The sequence below is a fragment of the Podarcis cretensis genome (genome assembly GCF_951804945.1).
Source record: "Podarcis cretensis genome assembly, chromosome: 9".
Lineage (NCBI taxonomy): Eukaryota > Metazoa > Chordata > Lepidosauria > Squamata > Lacertidae > Podarcis > Podarcis cretensis.
In genome coordinates, this window is record NC_137178.1 from 16,297,237 (window position 1) to 16,325,025 (window position 27,789).

At 43.5% G+C, this 27,789-nt stretch overlaps 1 protein-coding gene across 1 annotated transcript; it reads left to right on the forward strand.

Moving 5' to 3' along the window:
• Positions 1-5,512: 5,512 nt before the first annotated feature.
• On the forward strand, positions 5,513-27,789 carry IBSP (integrin binding sialoprotein). Its single transcript, XM_079991149.1, has 7 exons — positions 5,513-5,581; positions 9,570-9,635; positions 11,806-11,856; positions 11,957-12,028; positions 16,792-16,869; positions 24,474-24,593; positions 26,816-27,789. The coding sequence occupies exons 2-7, from the start codon at positions 9,582-9,584 to the stop codon at positions 27,374-27,376; spliced, it is 936 nt and encodes a 311-aa protein (XP_079847275.1). The 5' UTR covers positions 5,513-5,581; positions 9,570-9,581; the 3' UTR covers positions 27,377-27,789.

Genomic DNA, 27,789 nt, shown 5'->3' on the forward strand with positions numbered 1-27,789 from the left:
TCCACTGGGCGGGTGCCACTACCAAGAAGGCCCTCACTTTAAAAAATGACTTCCATACCTGAGTAAGGACTTGAGCTCAGCTCTCCTTACACCCAGGTCTAACACTAAGGGATTATACCTCTTGGTTCTCATTATCATGCAAGAAGGAAGAGTGCTGTGTTTGATAATGCCATCCCTGAGGGGTGCCTTTGAAAACTCATGATTAATAATCTGTGGCGTAACTTCAGTAACTCAGCAAACTTTGAATGGGAGCTGCATGGCTAGTGGCCATCTTTGCCAGAATGTCCCAACCCAAAGCAACCACATTAATTTTTTTTTTACCAAAAACTTGGGTTTCGTAGCCAGGTGTTTATAAGCCATTGCTGTGAAGGAAATCCGCAAGGGGTAAGGAATTTGAAGTGACATAACCTTGGTTTTCCTGTCCTACGGAGTTTTCCAGTTTGATTTGGAAACAGGACATACGGTCTTACTCTTGGGGTTTGTCTTTTTTTAAAATAATAATTTAAAAAAACACCAATAGGTAATTTTCACTCTCTTCTGTTTGCTTTGCTGGGTTGAAGAATATCAAGCATAAACTTGTCTCTGTGGGATTCTTACGCTCCTGACATGATTTACCCCATAGGCATTGAAAGGCTCACTTTCATCGCTAACCTCACCGGGGCAATCACTAATTATTAAAATCATGCTTGTGGGATGCATACTCGTACCTAGCTGCTGGAAAAAAAACTAGTTAAAATTCTATAGGTCCCTGCAGAGAAAGTGCTTAATCAATTGGAGCTTGTTGACATAACCGCTGTTCAGATTCTGGAGAAGCTATAACATTTCTCTCTCTTTGGTTGATTTAGTTGCTTCCTGCTCAGCTTTTAAATCATTCACTGCAACTGGTCCCATATGTCCAAAAGGGGTTTTGAACTTGTGTTCCTCTAATCATCTCCTCCCCATGACTACAAGGCAAACTGCTTTTATTTATGTATGTATTTATTAGTTTTATATGTCCCCTGGGTTCAGTGCATCTTACTTCTTCTTTTTAAAAACATTTTTATTTGATTTTACAAATACAGTGGTACCTCGGGTTACAGACGCTTCAGGTTACAGCCTCCGCTAACGCAGAAGTATTACCTCGGGTTAAGAACTTTGCTTCAGGGTGAGAACAGAAATCGTGCTTCGGCAGCAGCAGGAGGCCCCATTAGCTTTAGGTTAAGAACAGCTTCATGTTAAGAACAGACCTCCAGAATGAATTAAGTTCTTAACCCGAGGTACCACTGTACAGAGTTATAAAAATCCAAATATATATATCCATTTACAGAGATTCCTCCGAATCTCAAGACTTTCCCCCACCCCCCTCCATGGGATCCCATTTTAAACATTTACAACTGCATATTCTTCCACACTCTAACTTTTATATCCATATTGTCCATGGTATTTGTTACACTACAAGTGAAATCAAAATCCTGCCAATGTTTCCAACTGCTTGCAGTGGTCCCCTAAATAACTTATAAATTTTTCCCATTCTTTCATAAAGTTTTTGTCCTCTTGGTTTCTGAGTTTTCTTGTCAGTTTTACCATTTTGGCATAGTCCATCAGCTTGGTTTGCCATTCCTCTCTGGTAGAGACCTTGTCAGTGTGGTGTAGTGGTTAAGAGCGGTAGTCTCATAATCTGGGGAACCGGGTTCGCGTCTCCGCTCCTCCACATGCAGCTGCTGGGTGACCTTGGGCTAGTCACACTTCTTTGAAGTCTCTCAGCCTCACTCACCTCACAGAGTGTTTGTTGTGGGGGAGGAAGGGAAAGGAGAATGTTAGCCACTTTGAGACTCCTTTGGGTAGTGATAAAGCAGGATAACAAATCCAAACTCTTCTTCTTCTTCTTTCCATCTCTGGGCTAGTAACATCCATGCAGCTGTTGTTCCATACATCAAAGGCCTTTCTGCTCCTTTGGAATGTCGGTACCTGTAATTCCTAATAAAAATGCTTTTGGTTTTTTAACAAAGGTTATTTTAAACATTTTTTTCATTTCATTATATATCATCTCCCAGAAAGCTTTTATTACCTTACAAGTCCGCCACATATGATAATAGGTACCTTCTTTTTCTTTACATTTCCAGCAGATATTTGTACTTGTTTTTGCCAACTTACTAGGAGTCAAATACCGCTGGTGGGTTCTGTACATCTTACAATCATTTTCCCAAACACAAATATTTCTGATCACAGGTCAAGCAATTGGCAGTTAAATCTTATGCACATCTCTTCAGAAGTAAGTCCCATTGAGTTCAATAGGGCTTACTCTCAGGTAAGTAGTTTAATTCTCCCCGCACCTTCTCCTATCACTGAAAACAAAAAAAGACAGAGAAGAAGAAGCATCCACTGTGGATGTTTGCTAGACAAAATCTCTGGTGGCTCCTATGAAAAAGTCATAGGAGAAGAATGTCTACCTTTGCCTTCAAAGACCAACAGAGACAGTTAGCGTCCCATTCAGCCCTGTGTGTGGTAAGGATAGAGGATAAATTCAGCCCAAAGCTTCCTCATTTTTGCTTCCCAAAACAATACAGGAAACAAAGCCATCCTTTGACATTTGCACTTCTCCGAATTCTGCGGTACAATTCTCTAGCTGAACGATGTGTACAAAAATGCACATAGTAGGGCAAAATGTGCACACAGATGCATACAATGGTGACAATAGCACACAACATGTCTTGTATTAGGGAAAACTGCTTTGCAAAAATGTGAGTTTTGGGGGAAATTGCATACAAAAGTGTGTGTATAGCATGGGAAATTCGCACTAAAATGCTGGTGAATGTTCATGTGAATTTTTTTAAAAAACATAAACTGCTATGGAAATGGAGGAAATGGAGAACGCAGCTTACAGGTCCTCACTCCTGTGTGAGTCAAGTGACTCATGCAAGATCATGAGCCCCCATAAAGCACTTTTTTCAGGCAAAACACCCCAAAACATGTGCTTTAGCACACTATGCCTGAAAAAAGTGCAGCCTGAAATTGCATGAGATTGCAGCGGCCATTTTGGCATGTGTCGTCTTGTGAGAGAGAGAGAGAGAAAAGAATGCCACTTTTTTCTATGTGAGTTTACTGGGACTTACTCCTTGGTAAGTGGGTATAGGATTGCAGCCTTAGTATTATTACTTGTATCCTAGGCCTCAGAGCAAGATACATGGGATTCCTTCCACCCAAGACATCACCCACCTTGGTACTGGCTGGGTCAAAATCTGCAAAAATGCAGAGATGGCACTACATCAGTTACCTTCAGACCTTTCTCCAGGCCTCTGTTCATTCTTAAATCTTGGTTCAAGTCAGAACATCCAGTACTGAAACTTTTATGCAACATCGTCTTATAAAGATTCTTTTTATTCCAGCCAGACACTAGATCCCAGGAGTAACTAGAGAGATTCCTATTTTCAGCATGGCTTACAATTACTTTCCATCATGTTGGGTTCGCAACAAAAATGTACCTAGTGTCAACTGGGGTTATTTCGGCAGGAAATGACCTTCCCATCTGGATTTTGGACACAGGTTGCACGCTAGAATCCATTTCTGGTTTGCAGTTCTCCCATGTTTGCATCAGAATGACACGTATTATGCTGTTTCAAATGTAGAACTAGCATGCTTCTCTCAAATTTGGAATGTGCATAACATGCAAATATTCGCCAAGGCAATTCCAGTTTAGGAGCTTGTGTCCATCGCAAATCCCAGCCAACTGCTTCTGCTGGTTGTCCAGCCAAGTGCCAGACCACCAAGGAGCATGTTTTCTGGAAGTTGCCCTGAATGTAGGTGGCCATTTTCCCTCTGAGTCAGCATGGAGTCCCAAGCCTAGAATTGTGTTGGGAGGTCACAACTTCAGAAGGTGGCAGTCTTCAAAGGAACCAAAAAGCATTGCATACATCACTTGTGGCCAGTTGCAGTTCTTCAGGATTAGGGTAGCTGACCCTGGGGTCCTGACCATAATCCAACTTTAGTGTCTATGCTCTGGCTCAGTAATTTACGACAACACCGTTGTTCCACATATATGAAGTATTTAGCATCTTCAGTCTTCATTGACTGCTTTTAGAGCTGTCTGCAAATGACCTATCAAAAATTTTCCACCTTCTTAATGGGCAGGAAAAAATATGAGGGAACATTTCACCAACTTTCTCCTGGAGAAGGAAAAGTTCTCCAACAGTTTTTCAAAGTTGAGGATCCCAGCATAGCTTCCTTCTTTTTTTTTACCTAGGTTGTACTGTTTTCCCCTTGCTGCTGCTGGAACTGTGTTGGCAACCGAGCCACCATTTTGTTTCATCCGCAATGCCGCAACCTAGTGTCATTTTGGGCAATGTGGAAATTTGAAATGCATTTTGGAGGTTGGAGAAACTTTGGATAAGTATTTTGATGGAGGAGCTGGGGAAACTCTTTTCAGGCTACTGAAATTTCTCAGGAGAAGGCGTACTTATCAAAAGGAAGGACTTCTTCACAGCCTGCACAATTAATCTACGGATGTCCCCCTGCCAAAGGATTTGGTGATGGCAGCTGGTTCAGATGGACTTAAAGGGGGATTAGACAAATTCACAGAGGAGAAGTCTATCAATAGTTATTATTTGTGAAAGCTCTATGCAACCTCAAGGTTCAGAAATAGTTTGCCAATGAATAATATTTACTGGGGAGCAACTCAGGAGGATATTGTTGCCCTTATGTTCTTCTTGTGGGCTTCCCATAGGCATCTGATTGGACAGTGTGGAAAACAGGATGTTCAATGAGATCGAGGGTGGGGAGCCTATGGTCTTCCAGATCCTGTTGGACACCAATTCCCATCAGCTCCAGCCAACATGGGCAATAGTCAGGGATGATGGAACTTGTAGTCTAGCATCACCATAATGGTCTCATATGCAAAGTGCATTGAACACTTTTAAAAGTGCCATCTAAACGCTAAATAAAATATGCTGTTAAGTGTTGAAAATAGTTAACTGCTGTTAACTGAGAAAATAGTACAGATGTCTATTTTAATGCAATGTATGCTTATTTACAGCAGCTCCGTGCAGAAATAACATCACAGGTGAAGTGGCCCTTTTGATGTCAGAGTTATTTCTAATTCACATTCAAATGACTTCACTCTGTTTGTAGAGAGCATTACAGGAGGAAATGGAGAAATTCTCACTCCATCCCTTTGCAATTTCTGCCTCTCCCCCACAAAAGAAAAAGAAAAAAAAACCATGTTCTTTTTTTAAAAAAACCACCCAACTAATGTTCACGATATTTAGTTTAATTTAAACCCAGACCATCATTATGCAGCTCGGCATCCAAACCTATTCATCTCTGGTTCAAACCTTCAATTAAGTAGAATGATCCAAAACTCTGGGCACTAAAATGGCACTGTGTGTTTATAAACGAAATCTGTGACTAGAAAAATGTTGAAGTTTGGAGAATTTCTGGTAAGAGTCCACTCAATGACATCATTCAAGGGAAGCAGTGATTGGCTGGTGAAGGGTAAAAATAGTGCTTATATCCCACTAGGATGGCCAAGAACAAACAGACGAACTGTTAAATCTCTGTCCCCTCACTCCTTTGAGACTAGCCTGTAAACTCTCAGGACTGCAAGCTGGTAAGTGACTGGCAACTGTAATTTTCTCTCCTCTTTAGACCACGGATTTCTGGATTTCTGACTCTAGTTTTGAGGTAGCCTATGTTTTGTTTTGTAGGTGCAAATTTATCAAGAGTAAAATTTCTCTTACTTAAATCATTCTCTTGCTAGCCAGAAATTGCTTAAACAGAATAAGACCTGGAATGTTTTACATTTTACAAGCTAGTAGTATTTTGTAGCTCTTTGGCTTCAAAGATGCTTGGCTGAACTTTATTTTACATCATTGCTAGTGGGTGGAGGGAGGGCAGGAAGTCCAAAATTATTAACAACCACAATAGTTTTCTCTAGCTCTATGTAACGGGCCTATGCTAATACTTAGCATTTATTTAGCATTTTGTGCATGTTCAGAGTATTCTCCATTCATTTACTCAGCAATCCGTACATTACTGAGTAAGTCACTGTCATTCTCTTTGCCATCTGTAGACAAGCCTGAGCCTAGCAGGTAACTGTCTTGCTTATATCTACTTGGGTTCCTCAGACATCACATCAGCCATGACCTCATTAGGAGGCCATAAGCAACACACTGTCTATGAGAACTCATCTGCTGTATGGAGGAAGTAAAATAAATGACAAGGGATTTCCTGGATCAATCTTTATATCAACCTTCTCTAACCAGGTGCCCCCCCACCCAATGTTTTAGACTACAGCTCCTATCATCCCCTTCTGGTTGGGGCTGATGGAAGTTGTAGTCCAACAACAGGTGGAAGGCACCAAGTTGTGAAGATTTTATGCTGAGAAAACCAGACTAGGAATGTGGGTGCCATCAACGACTTTAGACCGTTTATTGAGGGGCCTTGGTCTATGTTAATGAAGTGAATGCATATAAAGCTGTAACCATTGTGATTTATTCCAGAATATTCAAGACTCATTTATCCAGCCCTTGTACTTTGATTTCAATCCTTACTGGCAAGGAACTTACCTAACATGGGTGGCTAACTCACAAATTCAAGGCCTGATCCAGCCCCACAAGAAAGTTTTCTGCCTCCCCAAGACTCCACCAGTTTTGACTGTAGTGGCAAAGGGGGGGCACAGAACTGGGATAGGCAGAGGCCAGTGCCCTGATGGAGATGCAGACATCCCCTTTCAGTCATCATATTGATTATTTGAGCAAAGAGGAGGCGTTAATCCGCCCTGATCAGCTGAGGAAGAGGAGGAGCTGTGTTCAAGAGAGCGTGTGGGTAGCCACACCCATTATTGGCAATGTCTACCACTGACATGCGGGACACGGATGGCGCTGTGGGTTAAACCACAGAGCCTGGGACTTGCCGATCAGAAGGTTGGCGGTTTGAATCCCCTCGACGGGGTAAGCTCCCATTGCTCGGTCCCTGCTCCTGCCAACCTAGCAGTTTGAAAGCATGTCAAAGTGCAAGTAGATAAATAGGTACCGCTCCAGTGGGAAGGTAAACGGCGTTTCTGTGCACTGCTCTGGTTCACCAGAAGTGGCTTAGTCATGCTGGCCACATGACCCAGAAGCTGTACGCCGGCTCCCTCGGCCAATAAAGCGAGATGAGTGCCGCAACCCCAGAGTCGGCCATGACTGGACCTAATGGTCAGGGGTCCCTTTACCTTTACCTTTACCACTGACATGAGGTCTCCAAGAATTGGACAAGGATGACCTTTGGGTCAAAAAATAGCCACTCCCACTGCCTTATATCAACAGTGAAGTTGTTAAGGAATGGATTGGCATATCAGTCTGTTAACAGGGCTGGATGACTGAAATGAGATAAAGATATCTCCTTCTCTCAACCTTACCCACAGCTGGCCCATGGAATCAGTCCAGGGTTGGTGTTTTGAGGTTTGAGGAGCACCAGCCTCATTCAATTAACTTTGTATTACTTCCTATCCCACTGAGATCCATGGAGCTGTTACAGGACAGCTGTTCCTCACAATATCACTGCCAAATTCTCAAAAATAATGGGTAGTTGGAGCTACAGTGAAATAAGAGGTGCCTATAATATCACATGAGGCTATGATGGTCTACATTACATGATAGGATGATGATAACATAATAGATGCCTATACTATTACATGTGATTATAACATGATCAAGAGTTGCTTTTGAGTATAGGACATGTTTGGCAGCCATATTTCAGAGAAAAAAACCCTTTTTAAAATTCCATCTTGACAGCAAATGTGAAGTCAAGTACAACATTTTTTATGTCTCTGTTTTGCTTAAGTTTCCTCTGCTGCAAAGAAATAGCAACTTCACAGTGCAAAACAGCCATACTCATCGCATGATGGTATATTGGCAATGCTGAAACGTGATGAAGCGTGTTGGTCACACTGAAACATGACCAAGGGAGAGAGGAGGAGGGGCACCAGATGAAGGGAACAGATCATATATCAATGCAATAGCAGCAGCCCGTTTCAAACCTGGCACAAGCAGGCAGCATCCTCAGCCAAGGGTCTACCATTGTTGAGGCCAATGGCCTAAATTTCCTTTTCCAGCAGGGTGGCTGCCTCTGGGACTGCTCAAAGTGCCCCAGGGCAACATCACATCGCTGTGGGGCACTGTGAGCAATGTGGGGCACTGCCCTTGCACTCTCCTCCACCTGCGGAGGTTCTACCATGTCCAAGCAGAAATATATAAGAGGAGGGACCACTCACCAACACCGGGAAGGGAGGCCATCAACATGGTAGGCCGTACCAGTCCAAGGAACATTGCTGCCTGAGGCAAAGGAGGACAAGACGGTTCCTGCCCCAATTCCACAGACATAAACCACAACCAGCCAGAACTGGTAGCCTTCTTAGCGCTGCCCAGAGCACAGCACCCTCCATCTATCTGAAGGCAGCAGGCTAGCTTAGTGGGTTCATGGCAAAGCGTGCATGGCCTACATAACATCTTCTGAGGCCCTCCTTCTTGTGCCTCCTCCTTGAGAGGTCCAGAGGGTGGCAACATGAGAACGGGGCCTTCTCTGCAGTGGCTCCCCCTCTGTGGAATGCAAAAATGTTCCTTTTTAACCAGGCCTTTGGTTGACCTGATTGACATCCTGTACCCTTTTAAAATGTTGCTTTTGGGGGGGGGTATTGGGTTATTGTTTTTACTTTGATTTTATATATTGTGATCTTTTCGGTGAACCACTCTGAGACCTCCGGGTATAGGGCGGTATATAAATTCAATTAACAACAACAACAGGGACGCGGGTGGTGCTGTGGGTTAAACCACAGAGCCTAGGACTTGCCAATCAGAAGGTTGGCAGTTCAAATCCCCGTAACGGGGTGAGCTCCCGTTGCTCAGCCCCTGCTCCTGCCAACCTAGCAGTTCGAAAGCACATCAAAGTGCAAGTAGATAAATAGGTACCGCTCTGGTGGGAAGGTAAACAGCGTTTCCATGCGCTGCTCTGGTTCGCCAGAAGCGGCTTAGTCATGCTGGCCACATGACCCGGAAGCTGTACGCTGGCTCCCTCGGCCAATAAAGCGAGATGAGAGTTGCAACCCCAGAGTCGGTCACGACTGGACCTAATGGTCAGGGGTCCCTTTACCTTTTTAACAACAACAACAACAACAACTCTGTCTTCTGACACCTTACCTCAGCTCCCTATCCCCTCAGCATCTGTCGCCTTGGCATCTGATGGTGGGGGCTGGGCTGGATCTGAGTTTTTGAAGGATGGGTCTAATACTCTCACCTTCTTGGTCTTTGGCTCTCAGTCAAGAGGCTCTGTAAGTTTGCCAAGAAACAGGCACGTAGGCTCTGTTAGAAACTTAGGAAATTGCTTTATACAGAGTCAGATCATTGGTCCACTTAGCTCAATTCTGTCTACACTGACCAGGATTTCTCGATGAACACGTGGAAGTCATTGGTGGGCCCAGTGGACACAGCCTTGTTTCCTCTTCCATGTGTTTCCTCTACACACATTTATTGTGTGAATAGGACCATGAAAATAACACCTGTCATGTATAAATGCCTGGTTTCCCAACCTAGAAGTATATTTTCTTTTTTTATTTTCAGAAATCAGAAAAAATGAAGGCAGCCCTAATCTTCCTCTGCATTTTGGGAATAGCTTGCGCCTTCTCGGTGAGTAAAATCAGCAATTATTTACGTAGCACGGGATTCATTGTGAACATCTACTTCAATGACACTTATTGCAACTGTTTCTGAAGGGTACTGACCCTTCCATTCTGTGTTTTTGCATCTAGCAATTGAATTCCCTGCCAGCTGGCCCCGCCTGCTGGTGGACCGTTGAAATGCTACAAGAACACTGTGTATATTGGCAATATGCCTGTCTCTTGCTCAGGTCACACAGCCATATGCAAACAGAATGGGTGTGTGTGTGGATACGTTGGCAGGAGGTCCCCAGTGGGGACTGGTCATGGATTGATGTCCGAGTTGCCTAGCCACAGCCACAACCACAGAAGTCATGGTTGAGGAGAAAGACATACCAATATCATTCATGAGACAAAATCAAACAGCTGCCGCTTAGCATCCAAGGAAGATGTGTACAAGGATCCTTCCAATCCTGATCCAGCTCCATCGCTTCTCCTTGACTTCTGAAATATTCTCGGAGTCAAGAGTGGATTTCATGCTCTTTATCCAGCTCATAGTAGTGAGGAATGGAAGTTCCCCCAAAATGTCTGCTTTATATACAGTTAGAGATAGGTAGCCGTGTTGGTCTGCAATAGTCAAAACAAAATAAAAAAATTCCTTCCAGTAGCACCTTAACTTAGTTGGTCTTTAAGGTGCTACTGGAAGGAATTTTTTTATTTTGTTTTGCTTTATATACATTATTTACACAATGGGCCCCATGTGATTGGCTAATTCTGGGATTCTCCTGTAGGCCAATCAGGTTGTGGATTCACTTTCACCTGGAGTTGGATTGGGTGGCTCCTGCGGACCAATCAGACTGCTGCATTCTGGATCTTATTGTTCTAGGACCAATCAGACTGCTGCATTCTGAATCCTATTGTTCTTGGACCAATCAGACTGCTGCATTCTGAATCCTATTGTTCTAGGACCAATCAGACTGCTGCATTTTGGATCCTATTCAACTCAGTACATAACTCTCTCTCTCTCTCTCTCTCTCTCTCTCTCTCAGAGAGAATAAATGGGTGATGGATGAATAGGATGCACTTGTGTGTCAATTTGAATAGATGGATGGGAGCTGCTGTTTGCACCCCCATGACAAATAACCCCCAAGGGAATGTGGCCCTTGGGTGGGTGGGTGAATTTGTATCCCACCTAGAGCTTTGATTATTTGCAGCTAACTCACAGAAGTGAAAATATCGCCTCCTTTAGGAATGCAAGATAATTCCATCAGAAATGGAAATGTCACCAGAAATGGCTGCAATTCACATGTTCATCTGAGGTTAGGAACAGAAATCATGAAACAGAATATAAGTGAAATTCGCCCTGTCTTTTTCAGTCTGCAAATGTTTCTGATGTTTCCCTTCCAGTGAACTGCATTGAAATTAATTACATAATTGATTTGATTGCTTTTGGCCGCAGCAAATAGCAAGGTGAATAATGTAGGTTGTAGAAGAAGCTGAACTGCAGCAAAATGGAAGCAACGCTGGTGGCAACAACAACAACAACCACAACAGCACAGGATGGGGCGGAAATCTCTGGCTTCTTATATGCCTGCACATAGTACATTGTACAGTTTAGAATGATATATTTCTTTCTCTTATCACACTGCTGCTCTTTTCTATATCCCATCCAACTCCATCCTACAGAAATAAAGAGAGGTCCATCACACTACAGATAGATAGATAGATAGATAGATAGATAGATAGATAGATGATAGATAGATAGATAGATAGATAGATAGGTAGGGAGGGAGGAAGGGAGGAAGGGAGGAAGGAAGGAAGGAAGGAAGGAAGGAAGGAAGGAAGGAAGGATAACAGTTTTGGTTCTTTGCTCAGCAGAAATAGCTTTGATCTATGAAGGCCAATCCTGCATACATCACTAGGTGTCACTCTAGCGTTGTTGTTTGGTGTGTATGTGGTGGTGGTGGTGGTGGGGTGAAGCTAATGTAGAAGCAAACAGCACTTTAGTGCAACGTATGGACAAAATACAATTACTACAACACAACCCTAGATCAGAAGCCTGAAAGTGGGGAAGGAATAAAGAACACTTTCCTTTCTATTGTGGATATGTGTTTCACCTAGGAAACTCCCAAACCCAGCTAAGCAAACAGGAAAAAAAGGAAAATCACCACTGACTTAAATAATCTCTTCTTTTATTGTAGGTAAAAAACTTCAGAAGAAGATTCAAAGCAGAGGATTCTGAAGAAAATGCAGTATGTTGTCAACTAAATCAAATTCTCGGTTCAAAATGAATTGTGTTGATGCTTTCCTTAAATTCGACAGCTGAAATTCTTCTATCTTTTTTTCTGACAGGTATTCAAGAACAGATATAGGTATTTTCTTTATAGGTACCCCTACCTCTACCCACCTGTAAAGAGATATCAGGTAAATGCAATTCCTTTTCAAAATATAAGAACCATTACTGAGACACAAAAGAAAGGCAAATACAGGTGCTGAGTTAGAGGCCCTTTTGAGCCTAATTAATTATTATATGATGGCTCTAGTGTTTTGCCTCTGTGTAGTAGCGACTGGTGTCAATTGGGATTGGTGTGGCGGAATGCCAGGAGGCCAACGGTAGGAGATTTCAGAGCCAATAAGAGGCACAGACAAGAAATTATTGTTTTGCTGTCGTTCTCCTCCCTTCTGAGTTCTATAATGGCAATCCTGAAATTAAGGAGGAGGAAGTCACAGCTACTGCCACCTTCTGGATTGGATGTAGGTAAGCAGGCAGACAAGTAGGAGTTGGCTAAGGGCAGAATGAGGTTGCTTGAACAGTGCACCATTCCATACCATTCAACATTTGTAATAATAATAATAATAATAATAATAATAATAATAATTTTATTATATATACACCCCACCCATCTGATTGGATTGCCCCAACGATTCTGGGCTGCTTCCAACACATATGAAAACATAATAAAACATCAAACGTTAAAATCTTCCCTATACAGGGCTAACTTCAGATGTCTTCTAAAGCTTGTATAATTGCTTATCTTCTTGGTTCGGGGGGTCACATAACTCCAGTGCTTTTTTTTCTAAAAAAATGTTTAGCGGTACAGTCATACCTCGAGTTACGAACGCTGCGGGTTGTGTGTTTTCGGGTTGCGGACTGCACCGAACCCGGAAGAACCGGAATGGGTTACTTCCAGGTTTTGGCGCTCACACAGAAACACAAAATGACATCACACGCATGCGCAGAAGCGCCAAATCACGTCATGCACGTGCGCAGATGCGGCGCTTCAGGCTGTGAATGCTGCGGGTTGCGAATGTGCCTCCTGCACAGATCATGTTCGCAACCAGAGGTATGACTGTACTCTCGTTTTGACTCAAGAAAATCACCATTTTTATAGTTCAAATCAGGGGAAATAAATACAGTAAATGGACAAAAGTACAATAATTCACAAAATGTTTAGCGGTATGCGTACCCCCAGGAAAAAAAGCACTGCATAACTGTCAGGGACTCAGCGGGAGCGCAGGGAGGAGAGGAGATGGAGAGCGAGGGGGAGCAATCCGAGGGCAGCGTAGGAGAAGATGACAGCAGCCCGATAGATTCCATGAGCCTCTCCAGCGAATCGGAAGATTCACAGAAGGGGGCGCCGATGGGCAGGGCAAGGGGCGACCCAAGGGGGACACCCCAGAAGCAAGGGGCCAGCGGGGACTCCCAGAGCAGCAGTTGGAAATCAGGACCAGCTTCCCCACCAGAGCGTAGTGGGGGGGAGGAGTCCCAGGTGTCAGAGCCCACATATGCACCACCAGCGAGAGAAGATGAGTCAGGGTTGGCCACGCCTCCATCGGAGAGCGAGGGAATGGTCAAGAGGAAAGTTGCAGGCTGGGCGCGCGTGCCAAGTTCAAATGTACAGGCGAGTGGCACAGAAGGTAGCCCGGATAGGGAACCAGGTCCTAAAGCCCGCCGGAAGGAGGGGGAAGAATCATCAGGGTCAGCGTCAGAGGAGTCCAGGAAGGATGAAACCCTAGCGGGCAGGAGGGCCCAGAGGAGAAAGGAACTTAGGAAGAGGTGGAGCAAAGCGAGAGTCTTAAACTGGTGTGGAGGGGGCGGAGACTCAGACGGGACTTCGCCGGTCTAAGGTCGAGACGTAGAGCTGCGCGCTGCGGCTTTAAAATGGAAACTGAACCTCAATAAAGACTTTTGTACATAACTACAGCCTAGCGTTGGTCCTCTGTGAGCTGGGACCTGGAGGCAGCTCTGACAATAACTCTATACCCTCCAACATTTTTCTGATGAAAATAAGGATGTCCTAAGGAAAAGCAAGACATTCCAGGACCAAATCAGAAACCAGGACTATCCCTGGAAAATATGGTCTGCCATTCACCCTAATAGACCATCTCCATCTTTGTGTAGCCCTCAGAAATGACATACAAGTCACAGAACCACGAAACCCACAACCCCTATGTGAAATCCCTTTTGTAATTTCAGGTCCTTGCCACATACACCACAAAAAAGGTGTGAGTGTGTGTGTGTGTGTGTTTAGAATTTCGAAATTTTAAGCTGGTCCCCGTGAGATCAGTGCTGATGGCCCAGGGAGGCAGTGCATGAGATAATTTGCCTCACTCCTCTGAATACAAGTCACAATATTTCTTATAATAACAACTTCCACTGTAAAGATAAGAAAAGGAAACAAAACCTTTGCCTGCAGCTATTCACATGGCAGTTTCATATGGAGGAGTCATTGTCTCTTGAATAGGGATGGAAGGATCTGACAATCTTGGTTCTCTTCAGTATCTCATTTCCCCCCAATCTTATTCAGTTCTCCACATTTCTTTAGCTTTTTTTTTTTGGGGGGGGAGTTGTGTGTGGAAAAAATCCTCAGGAAATTTCCTTAAGAATTTTCCTAATAAACAGATTTTTGTATGTAGTTTTGACCAATGTACACATTTTTTTGCAAGCCATTTCTCGTAAGGTAAAGCATTTTTGCATGTTATTTTCACAACTGGATTTAATTTATGCATGCTTTCACCTAAGTAATATGCATTTTTGTAGACATTACTTTGTTGGAGATGTGCATTGCAAAATTTGGATTACAGTGGTACCTCGCAAGACGAATGCCTCGTAAGACAAAAAACTCGCAAAACGAAAGAGTTTTTCGTTTTTTGAGTTGCTTCGCAAGACGGATTTCCCTATGGGCTTGCTTTGCAAGACGAAAACGTCTTGCAAGTTTGTTTCCTTTGTCTTGCAAGTTTGTTTCCTTTTTCTTAAAACCGTGCATTCACTTCGAGGAGCAACTCATTGCACGCGGTGTGGTAGCCTTTTTTGAGGTTTTTGGAGACTTTGGTGATTTTTGAAGCTTTTCCAAAGTCCGTGCTTCGCAAGACGAAAAAATCACAAGACGGAAAAACTCGCAGAATGAATTAATTTCGTCTTGCGAGGCACCACTGTACTGTGAATGTCAAAGGATGGCTGTGTTTCAGGTCTCATATTGTCTAAGTAAGTTCAGGTTCCCTTTGAAACGCAAACAGAATTGACATTGTCCTTCCACCCCTACTCTTGCATGTAAGAGAGAGATTCCAGCTGGGGCAGGGGGACGCTAATTACATGTTTTCAAGGATAGCTCATGTAAGAAGCCTAAAAATGGTCCTGCTTCTGGGAATGTTGTGCCGGCAGAATAGTGGTTTGGCATGTCTCTTGAGTACAGAGATATTTTTGTGCTTCGCTGTGTAGAAGATGAATCCTGTTCATATCTTTCTTGTTTGCCTCCTCATAAAAAACAGGCGTGGCTTTTAGGTTAAGGCCAATATAGACATACAACCCAAACATCTGTAGACTACTTGGATGTCTAGGTACACTGTTCAGACCCCTAACGCTTGTAATGGGATAACATTTCCTAACCTAAAATGCAGGATGCTTCTGCAACATTCCTGATTTTTATATGGGTGACAGGAAGAAACTGACACACACACCCCTTGAGAGCATTGCCAAGGTGCAGATTGTTATGTGAGCTGAGAAGTGTGATCCAGCCCATGGCACTAAAAGGGGGTCTGAAGGCATAATATGCAGCTCTGTGGTTGAAGTTCAGTGGGCTTGTCGCCATATAAAAAGCCTGCATGGAAGTCTCTCTGGGCATCAGATGTATGATTCTATGATAAGCTCCTCTGAGCTCTTTGGCTGAAGGTCAGATGCTGAGCAGCATCCATTTTTCATAATCCTTGCTTCTTTGTTTAAGTTTAGACGCATAATTTTAGATAGGTAGGTAGGTAGGTAGGTAGATGATAGATAGATGATAGATAGATAGATAGATAGATAGATGATAGATAGATAGATAGATAGATAGATAGACAGATAGATAGATAGAAAGATAGATAGGCGTCAGTCAAAAATGTCCCCCTTTGGCTGATTAATATTCTACAACCTTTTAAATGTGTCTATGGGTTATTGTTTTACTGTTTTGTTTTTAATAATTACTTGTTTTTATCCTGTGTTTTATTCTGTGAACCGCCCTGAGATCTTATGATGAAGGGCTGTCTATACAGTGGTACCTCTGGTTACAAACTTAATTCGTTCCAGAGGTCCGTTCTTAACCTGAAACTGGTGCACAATTTCTGTTCTCATCCTGAAGCAAAGTTCTTAACCCGAGGTACTACTTCTGGGTTAGCGGAGTCTGTAACCCAAAGTGTTTGTAACCCGAGCTGTTTGTAATCCGAGGTACCACTGTAAATCTAATTTTTTAAAAAATAACTTTCACAGTATCAGTAGGACACAGAACAAACCAGAGACCTTCTGGTTTTAAACTTTGAATGTGGAGCCTCATGTATATATGCATAACAAGCATGTGAACTACCAAGCTCCTTCTGCACTATATATGTAATTCCCAGATTGGTTTAACAATCAATCCCTTTCCCCAAGGAAATCTGAGAATAGTAGTTTTGTGAGGGGAATGGGGTGCGTGTGTGTCTCCCAACAACTCTCATCACCCTTAACAAATTACAGTTCGCAAGATTCTTTGGGTGAAGACGTGACTATTTAAAGTGGGGTGATACTGCTTTAAATGTATAGTGCAGATGGGATTGTTGCTGTTTGGGGGGCGGGTGTTTTTCTGAGAACTGAAGCTGACCGTTTACATGTGTATAATTCAGCATTCTGTTTTGTGATAGAAATACGGGAAATGCCTCACAATTGTATCTCTTTTTAGTTTAACAGTGACTCATCCGAAGAAGGCTATGGTGGTGATAGTTCAGAAGAGGAGGAGGAGGAGGAAGAAGAAGAAGGGGTAAGAGACATGTTTGGCATTGGTCACAACAAACCAAGGAGCATAAGAAAACAGCCAGGATTGTTTTTATAGACTGTACTCTGCGAGTGTCCGTGGTGACGATTACTAACTGCCCACAAGTTTCCATTCTGGTTCCTCGCAATATTTTTCAAGTCTCAAGTCATCTAAATGAGAAGTAACCCTTAAAGACACAGTGAGTGAGAGATTGTGAGAGCCAAAGGTTTAGAGACAGATGTGACTTTTGTCCATTTATACCAATGCAGCTGTTATGGTCCTCAGGTGAACCATTCAATAATATTTTGTTCTTCAGTACTTGGGCAGGTCAGCTTTAATTCACTCTCAGGTATTCTTTTATAAGGATAATCACATAACTAAAGAATTATGATTTAAAGAAACACCTTGTGGTATATATACGATCGAGATATCATCCAAAACCAATTGGGAGTGCATTTTGTGATATCAGTTTCATAATTTTTAACCTGGCAATATATTGCAAATCATGATGTGTGTGAGGACTGGACGATATATCGTTCAAAGCAGGTTTGAAGTCCATATCGTGACATTGGTTTCATAATTTTTGACCTGGCAATATATCATGAATCATGGTGGGGGGGGTGAGTGGGTATGTGGGTGGTGTTATGCAAAAATCACAATGTGGAGAAAACCATGAAGCCAGCCAATAGCTCTATCCTTATTTCAGACACTGTGATATATAGTCATACCTTGGTTGACGAACGCTTTGCAACTTGAGCATTTTGGCTCCCGAACGCTGCAAACCAGGAAGTGAGTGCTCCAGTTTGCGAATGTTCTTTGGAACTCGAACGTCTGACAATGTTTCCCTGGCTTCCGGTTGACTGCAGGAAGGTTGTGCAGCCAATCAGAAGCCGTGCCTTGGTTTCCAAACATTTTGGAAGTCGAATAGACTTCCGGAACAGATTCAATTTGACTTCCAAAGTACGACTGTATTGGTATATTAGATGTTTAGTTGGTGATATATTATGATGTTGAAAACCAGATATCACTTCCTACATTAAGAAAATAGGTATATTAAGGAGGAAGTTCAGCCTAGCCTTTCCCCTGCTTCTCCGCCTGCTCCCTCAACTGTACAAAGTCTACTCAATCCACAACCTGGCAGATTCCAGGAAGGGCTTTCCCACTACTGCTCAGCCCCACTGCTCTCCGTAGGACTTAGGTCTCCTTAAGCCAGTGGACTTTAGTCTTATTTCCTTTGGATTGTCCCCAAAGAGCCATCCACAACAAGACCCACCTCAGTTAAACAGAAAGCAAGCCCATCGACACAAAAAGGGACAATGTGTCCACAAGGACAGGTCTGGGCCCTGGCGTATTTGCAGTGTTGGCTGTTATGCATCTTCTCCATGTTTGTATTTACCTCAGGACCGTGTTAGCTCCCCGAGAGCCGATATAATCTCCTAGGTAAATATGTATCTTGGTATACATGTTATTTGGGGAACACATATTTTACCTGAACAGCCTGGAATAGCTTCTTCATTTCAGTACCGTTATGGTCTCTTGGGTCAATATGTGCTTAGACACAAGAGTATTTATAAAAAATGATTTTTTTTTGGCCTGTGTTGGATGTCAAAAGCTACAAGAGTGCCACTATGTTCTATTGTACTTTGGGGGCAGATGTTTTCTCCCATGTAAATGAAGTTCCTGCATGAGAATCAGAACTTTACACACATTTGTCTCAAGCCTTGAGCCTTCTAGGCCCATTCTGTTAGGGTGTTGTTTTTATGAACAGTTATTGGGGTGGGTCTAAGTTAAATGTAGACCTCACCATCTCGCCCAACCTTTTATTATTTCTCTGGTTACTAGAGAAAGCCTTGTTGGCTTTCCCCCAACAGGTTCTCTGTGACTTCAGCAATGGGGATTTACTTCTGAGTAGGGTTCTCCTTGTCACCATGACAATTAGCCAGCTCTCCTGAGGCGCAGGCCCTGAGATTTAGGGGCAGAATCTGGAAACTAGAGGATGAGACTCGATGGATCACAAAGTGGAGCCTGGTAGGATAGGGGCAGAGCAGAGCAGTGCCTGGTGACTGAGGGCAAAGGATGGTACCTGGTGGATCAGAAGAAGTGCCAGATTGGGCTTCCAGGTGAAGCAACCTGGTGGCAAGAGTTATAAGAAACAATTATTTTAGGGAGACAAACACCTTGTTTTGCATCCTAACTTCTTGCTGTGTGAATGGAAGGAGCTTCTGGTCATAGAAGGAGAGTTGGACAGGTCCCTAATAAAAAGTTAACCTCCTGTCTTTAATAAGGCAACCCCCCCTTTCTCTCTTAAAGCACTTGGCTTCCCCCAAAGAATTCTGGGAATTGTAGTTTCCCCCACCAGAAAGCTACAATTCCCAGCACCTTTAACTACAGTTCCCAAGTTTTCTGAGGAAAGGAGTTGTCTCTCTTGGCTGTTGGTGGTGCTAAGTCACAAGCAGTCTCTACACACGTACAAGGGTTTGTGTGAAAGAGTGTACACTTGTTGATTTGGACAGGTCAGCTGTTGTGTACACAGGCACACAAACTGTACACCCAGTGAAATTTACATGTGAATGACTCCACAGCATGCAGCTCAACTATCTGTGTACACAGGTACAGACTGTACACTTATTGAATATATTGTGTGAACACCATAAAATGTACGAAAGTACCTTTAGGAATATGTATTTTTGGATAAAAATATGTTTATAAATGTGTACAGTGAGATACAGGGACGCAGGTGGCTCTGTGGGTTAAAGCCTCAGCGCCTAGGACTTGCCGATCGAAAGGTCGGCGGTTCGAATCCCTGCGGCGGGGTGCGCTCCCGCTGCTCGGTCCCAGCGCCTGCCAACCTAGCAGTTCGAAAGCACCTCTGGGTGCAAGTAGATAAATAGGGACCGCTTACCAGTGGGAAGGTAAACGGCGTTTCCGTGTGCGGCTCTGGCTCGCCAGAGCAGCGATGTCACGCTGGCCACGTGACCCGGAAGTGTCTCCGGACAGCGCTGGCCCCTGGCCTCTTAAGTGAGATGGGCGCACAACCCCAGAGTCTGTCAAGACTGGCCCGTACGGGCAGGGGTACCTTTACCTTTACCTTTTACAGTGAGATAAAGGATACTGATAAATGCATCTCTTGTGAGAAAATACATTCAGAAATATATATTTAAATACAAATTTGCACACAGATTTTTTTAAAATGGCAGATTCATGCAAAAACAGGATGGGATGGAGATTCTGATTCTTCTCTTGAAGAAGATGGTCAAAACACTAAAACTATATATATATATATATATATATATATATATATATATATATATATATAGTGTGTGTGTGTTTAATACTTGCTGTAAACTGCCTTGAGTATAGACTTTAAAATGGAAAGGTGGGGACTGTCTTTCCAAAGAAGCAAACAAACAAATAACCCTCACAGTTGGCAAACCCTAATTGCAACAGAATAGGACTTTAGAGGTAAAGATCTATTTATTACCAGCTCTGCTAGGCTGTAATTTGCACACATGAGAGGCAATTATCCTGTGTCAATGCTTTTTGGGGGGGCGGGAGCAGGAGGTCCGAACATCAGGGCCAATGTTTGCACTGTACCCTCTGTCCATAATCTATTTTGTTGGGAAGCAATTAGTAGCTAGAACAGTATGGAGAAAAGTACTCTAAAACACAATTTACTGAATGTATGTGGATTACATATATATATATTCAAAGAGGTGGGGGTGTAAATTGGGGGTTTTAAAAGGAACAAAGTGGGGAGGGGGAATTGAAGACATGTGGGGCTCCAAGTGGGAAATAGTAGGTAGTTAGCACAGTCATAGAATCATAGAATTGTAGAGTTGGAAGGGACAGTGAGGGTCCTCTAGATCTTTTGAATTAGGTTGCAAAATCTTACCAATCCTGGTAAGACTTACATTACAAGCAGCCCTTCAGGGGTGGATGGAAATTCACTAAATGAAAGCATTATATTTCCCAATTTTTTTTATTGCAATCTTAAGAAACTTTAAGTCATTTGAAAGTATGTTCAAAGGAACAATGGAAAAATATCACATAGAAGCCTCTAGTTGACTGTAGTAGCTGACAGCTGCTACAGGGATGTGGGGTGCTTCATTACATCCCTTCCTTCAGAGCTGTTGCTCACCTATTTACCTATCCTGGCAGCACTTCCTTGTTCTTCCACTCTTCTGTCAGGTGCTGACAAGGATGTAAGTGGTAGAAATGCAATACTGCAGTTGAGAGAGGGCTCTTGGGATTCCAAGCTGCCATGACAGACAGCTGGAGGCTTCTATTCACAAGCCTCAGTATGCAGAAAAGCAGAATTGTCACTTGCGAACATTCAGAAAGCACCACTGTATTTCTCGGATCCATCTCAATGGTTTTGCTACTGGCTATGTCCAGCCTCGACAAAAGCAGAACCTCAGGAACATTTAAACAAACAAGAACACTATAATTGCTTTTTATAGAGGTTGTGATGCTCTCAGATTGCTATCCAAATAGCCAGCCACACCATGAAATTTTGCAAGTTCTCGCAACAGAGAAGAAAATAACGTAGGTTTTTACTGGCACTGCACGACATCTTATTTTAAGTGTTTTAACCGCCTGATCCTAAGAACTGCTGCCCCGGCACAGAAGTACTTAGCTTGCTCTGACCAACAGCAATGCCAGAGCAATGCTGCAAAACATGACGTTATGCCAGTTTGCGGTGAGGTTGTGCCAGCATTGGAGGAACTGGTGCCAGTGCAAATGTTTGATCCAGGACCTGAGGTTCACTTTCCCAGTTTGCCCTTCAAATATCAGGTAGTTGCCTTGATGACAGCTGTAGCAGAAAGTGCCCTAATCCCCCATCTCTCAGTCAAACTAATTTAAATCTTAAAATGTGTGTGCATCCGGCCCAATCGCCTTCTAAATGCGGCCCGCGAATGGTCTGGGAATCAGTGTGTTTTTACATGGGTAGAATGTGCGCTTTCATTTAAAATGCATCTCTGGGTTATTTGTGGGGCATAGGAATTTGTTCATTCCCCCCCCCCCAAAAAAAATACAGTCCCCCTCCACAAGTTCTGAGGGACAGTGGACTGGCCCCCTCCTGAAAAAGTTTGCTGTCCCCTGCTCTAGAATAAATACCAGATGCTAGTTGTGATTCCACAATGCAACATGTGTGCATTTGGATCATCATTCCAATATTAGCCAGGAAACATTTTTTTCAAGCTTCGTCTCTTGTTTTTTTTTTATAAAATATGGTAAGCAGTGTTTCCATTTCATTTGATCTGGCATGTGGATCTATCTATCAGCCGTCTCGTTGTCTGTCTGGTGGAATCTGCACACATGTTAGAAACGTTGTGAAAATGCTTTTTTTTTAAAAAAAATAAAATCATTTTGAAAAATGCTTTGGGACTTCCGGGTTGGCGCCATCGCCGAATGGCGGACTCCCTCCGAGCTCCGGAGGAAGCCTGCTCGGCAGGGGCTGGGTTCTACCGCGCCGGTGACGCGGGGACCCTCAAAAACCATGGGCGCTGAAACCCATGGGCATGGTGACTCGGCGGGCACCGTTTGCGCCCCCCCGACCCGCAAAGGAGCCTTTTTAAAGGCTGCGGAGCGGGTGACAGGGGGGTGGTGGTGCTGTGAGTCCTCCGCTTCCCCTGCCGAGCGAAGCCGCATGCCATTCGACGGAGAGCGCTGACTTCTTCCATTGAAAATTTGGTCTTTAAAAGAATAACCCGTGAGTAATTGGAACTTGGATTAAAAAAGGGGGGAAATTCTATTTAAATTCGGAGGAGGGGGAGGTGCAAAAAGGAAGTCAGCCTCCCCCCTGTTGTAGAGGAGCTAAAGCAAAGGATTTGACAACTAAGATCGAGTGTAACCTTTTTTTGATAAAGTTATTAACTTCGCAATGGAAAATTATAAGACTGGGCTGGAGGAGAAAAGTGGAATGTGAATTAAAATGCAACCCCCCCCCCCCGGAAACCCCGGGAGCGATCTGAAAGAGCGCCGGGAGAGGAGAAATAGAGGTTTTGACAGCTGTCAAAGGAGCTGTCAAAGCGGAAGAACAAAAAGAGAACTTTGTTACGAGGACTTTGCTGGTCACATTTGTTACAAATTGGATATAAATTGTTTAAAACAAGGAATAATAAGTTACTTTGACTGTTGGGTGTGATCGGGAAGGAAACTGAGTTACTATAATCCCTCTAGAGGAGCTGTGGGACACTACAAGTATTGTTGGCATCGAATTTGAATAGGACTTTTTATCGCCTGGGAAACTGCAGAAATGGAACACTATTTTGTCTGCAGAGGTCTACACACTAAAGGAGACAATAGATTTATCTATTGAAGAATGGAAGGGACTTGACGTAATGTTTTGTTCCTGAATAACAAAGCCTCTGCAGAGGAATTAGAAGCTTTTTGGAATTAGAACATTTGTGCAGGAGAGCAGGGGGAAAAAAAATAAGAGGAGGAGAGAGAACAACAAGAACAATAAGAATAACAAGAACTGGACAAAGTTGGAAGATAGACTCCTTCCAAGATTGGACATGTGAAACCAAAGATGACCAAAAGATGGCAAAGACTAATAAAAAGACGGCAAAGCGGACTGGTGAAGGACTGTGGTTTAGATGTGGGAGCTCCAGGATGACAGTAGACATTGATGGACATTGGGAACGCAACCGGGAAAGGGGGGAGGGAAATTTGGAATCCAAAGGGTGTTAAATTACATTTTATTCTTTTTTTTTTATCTTTCTGTTTATCTTAATCTGTATTGCATATTAAAGACGGGAACTCGTGGAAGGGAACAGGTCGATTTTAGGGGATGGGAAAATATTTTTTTTAAATTGGGCCAATGATAATAATTTTAAAATTTGGGGTAAGAATTTGTTGAATCTATTTGAAAGAATTGGAATACAAGAGGCGGAGGGGAGGGGAAGTCCTGGAAAGATGCCAATGAAAATAAGGTTTTAAATTTGGATGTTTTTCTTTTTCTGTTATATTTGAAAATCTTTAATAAATATTATTTAAAAAAAGAAAAAGAAAAAAGAAAAATGCTTTGAATTCGTTATAGCTCACAACCGCCATCTTGTGTTACACTTTAAAACACATTCAAAACGTTTTATTTGCAGCTGTATAGCTGAGTCCTCTGTCTCAATCTCTCTTACACACACCATGGACTCTGTTGAGCTGGGACGATTTCAAAGTGGGAGGTAGACAGGTGCTATAATTTATGTCACTGTCTGATGACAATGAAGGCTTTTGAGCATCACAAAGGTCTTCTTCATATAGTGCATAAAGAGCTGTTTAATGTCTTCTCTATGCACCAGTCATAATCTGATGTAATAATAATAATAATAATAATAATAATAATAATAATTTATTTATACCCTGACCATCTGGCTGGGTTTCCCCAGCCACTCTGGGCGGCTTCCAACAAAACACTAAAATACAATAACCTATTAAACATTAAAAGCTTCCCTAAACAGGGAAGCTAAACAGATATATGGTTATTGCAAACATAAGAAATGGAAGGAGAAGGGGAGTTGCCCATTCTATAAACGCAGAAGGGCAGTGTTTACTGCATCTACTGAAGTTGAAATTAATTCTGATATTCCTGGTTTTTGATACATCTCCAGGGACAGTCAAATGAAGAAAACAATGAAGGTGGAAAGGAGAATGAAGAGGCGACAGAGGCTCCTACTGCAGCAGTGACTGCAGATAAAAAGGGCACTAGCAAAGCCACACCTCCTAAGCAGGTAAGATTGGTGGACCTTTAATACCCCTGCAATAAATGAAAAGCTGTACAGGTTGCTACTGCCAGCCTGTTGCCTCAAACCATCCCATATAATGGGGTGCTTTCTTCTTAATAGCATTAAGGCAAGTTCCCCTCCCATTGCAAATAGTGAGGTGGAGGGGAGATGATTCAGATCAGGACTGCTGTGGGGGGCAAAGGGTTGAAGTTTCCTACCCTCTCCCATGCCATGGTCCTCATCCAACTCAGACAGAGGCATATCTGTCATGGCAGCAGCAAATCTGGTCCTCTATGGACACAGCCGGACTTTCACCACATCGTATGGCCCTTCAGCAGGTGGAATGTGGACATGGGTTTGCACCCTAAAACAGCTAACATAAATAGAGTGCTATGGCAAGTGCAGCCCCCAAAATGTCTCTGGCTATACTTTCTGGATGAGACGTAGATGTAACGGTTGGCTGAAGACTTGCTTCCCTCTTCTCTTCTCCTTCCACCCTCAGCAATATATCACAGCTTCTTATTGCCTACATATAGTAGAAATATTTAAAATGAGAGTCCTCTTTTTTTGCTCTTCAAGATATGGCAACCTTAATTCTGATTGTCTGGAATGTGTCCCTTGAACTCTAATAATGGCTCTTGCTTGCTCGCAAGGAGGATAGAGAGAGGCGTGTGTAGAAGCTAACCTCCTGTATAAAAGTAAAATTCATATTCATTTCTCCACCCACTGTAGCTTCTGGCCTCTGGAAGGCTGCCCAGAACATGTGACATTAGCCACAGTCCATATCTATTCTGTAGCTTCTTGAGGAATGCTGCTGCTTTCTGCGTTTTCCTCCAAATCACCTTCCATCCAATATGAAAATGGTAGTTGCACTCACTTGGCAGTGAAGCCAAGAGTACATTTGAGAAGGCTGTGGCACATGCACAGATGACAGTGTATGTGCACATGACAGCTTCATCAATAGATGTCTGGGAGGGGTTGCAGGTACGGGGAAACCAAACAGGTAAAGGGCACCAGGTAAAGGCATCCTCAGCCCCTCTCTAGTATGTACAGCAATGGGGCAAATGCAACATGAAACACAGTGGTGCAAAAACAACCTCGCTGCATTTTAAGCCGCTAATCCAGGCATAGGCAAACTCGGCCCTCCAGATGTTTTGGGACTACAACTCCCATCATCCCTAGCTAACAGGACCAGTGGTCAGGGATGATGGAAATTGTAGTCTCAAAACATCTGGAGGGCCGGGTTTACCTATGCCTGCACTAATCAGAGTTAGAAACTCAGATATATATGCTAGGCTCCAAATGGCTCCTTAAACCAGGGTTACGGTCACCAAAACGGAATGCCTAGCTACCATTTTAGGGGCAGATAGTTCGAAAGTCGTATTTTTCAGTATGACTTTTTGGTTCCTGTAATTCATTCCTATTGTACAATACAGATGGAATATAGCAGATAGAATTCTACAGGGTGTGTTGCTAATGTGTGAAAGCAGTCAAGATGCAAGAATTCCCCAGGCATGCACCTCCATATGGAGGAGACGTCAGGCACCATCCTGGCACCCAGGCATCTTCACTTGGTTGCAAGTGGCCAATAGTAAAAGGTAAAGGGACCCCTGACCATTAGGTCCAGTCGTGACCGACTCTGGGGTTGCAGCGCTCATCTTGCTTTACTGGCCGAGGGAGCCGGAGTACAGCTTCCAGGTCATGTGGCCAGCATGACTAAGCCACTTCTGGCGAACCAGAGCAGCGCACGAAAATGCCGTTTACCTTCCCGCCAGAGCGGTACCTATTTATCTACTTGCACTTTGACGTGCTTTCGAACTGCTAGGTTGGCAGGAGTGGGGACCGAGCAACGGGAGCTCACCCCGTTGCGGGGATTCGAACCACCGACCTTCTGATCAGCAAGCCCTAGGCTCTGTGGTTTAACCCACAACGCCACCCGCGTCCCTTAAGTGGCCAATAGCCAGGTGCAAAATGCGCCTGGTGAATTTCGAACGCTGCTGCTAATAGATACACGGTCAAAGTTGTATCATGTAGAGGGTTAGACAACTGCTATTCACTGCTATTTGGGATCACATGCGGACATGGTATGTTGATGAGTGGGAAAAGTTGTTATACTATGTTCCTAGTTTTCATATTTTGGATTGATTGCCTTGGATCACCCTACCTCCTTTCTAACTCTGGGTTTTCTCCCCCTTCCTGCCTCCCCCAATATTTTTGTGTCCATGCAGGGCCCCATAAAGGAAGAGCCCCTGGAGAAACCTGGAAATGGAGGAGCAGCTAAAAAGGGTGAAAAGGACAAAGCTCCCGAAAAAGGAGGGAAGGGAGAGGAAGACAGTGACGAAGAAGAAGAAAACGAAGAGGAGGAAGAAGCAGAGACGGTGGACGAGAACGGAAGCGGCGTCAACGGCACAAGCACCAACAGCACCGCGGAAGAGAACGGAAACGGTGGCAATGGAGAAGAGGAAGAGGAAGAAGGGGAAGAAAACGAAGCGACCACTGCCATTCCCACCACCCTGCTCCCCACAGTCCTCCCCACCACGGAGTATCAGGACCAATACGAAACCACCACAGAGGACCAGTGGCACTATGACACGCCCTCTGAAGAGCCGTGGCCGTACGATACCACCACCACCGGTTATGAGAATGGCTATGAGGTTCAAACAGAATACTACGCGAGTGAGAATGGGCAGCCCCGAGGGGATACTTTCAGAGCCTATGAGGACGAGTATAGCTACTACAAAGGCCATGGGTACGATGTCTATGGCCAAGAATACTACTACAACCAATGAAGAAAAGATGCCATCTCTTGGCCTGCTTAATGTTTTGCATGGCAGTTCTTTGCAAATGCCTACTCAGGAAGATGTATCACAATATAACATGGTGCCTTTTAAGTGAGAGTGGAGGTTGCTGTCTGTTTTTACTGCTAACTATGAAAATGTATTCTTTTTGTCTGGTTTGTTTTTTTTAAATAACTGTTTTTGTTGCGCTTTTGACCAGTATTCATGTACCCGTTGTGGACTTTTTGCAGTTTTGTTTTTTAGAATGGTTCGGAAGTGTGTCAAATGGAGTTCTTGTCAAACTGAAGTGTGTCGTATGCTGTACATGCTCTGCCCTTGTGTTTCTGTTAAAGTCAAGATGAGTTTTGAAACATTCTGCAGGCTGGATTTGCTCTAAGTAAAGATAAAGAATGATGAAATTGTCA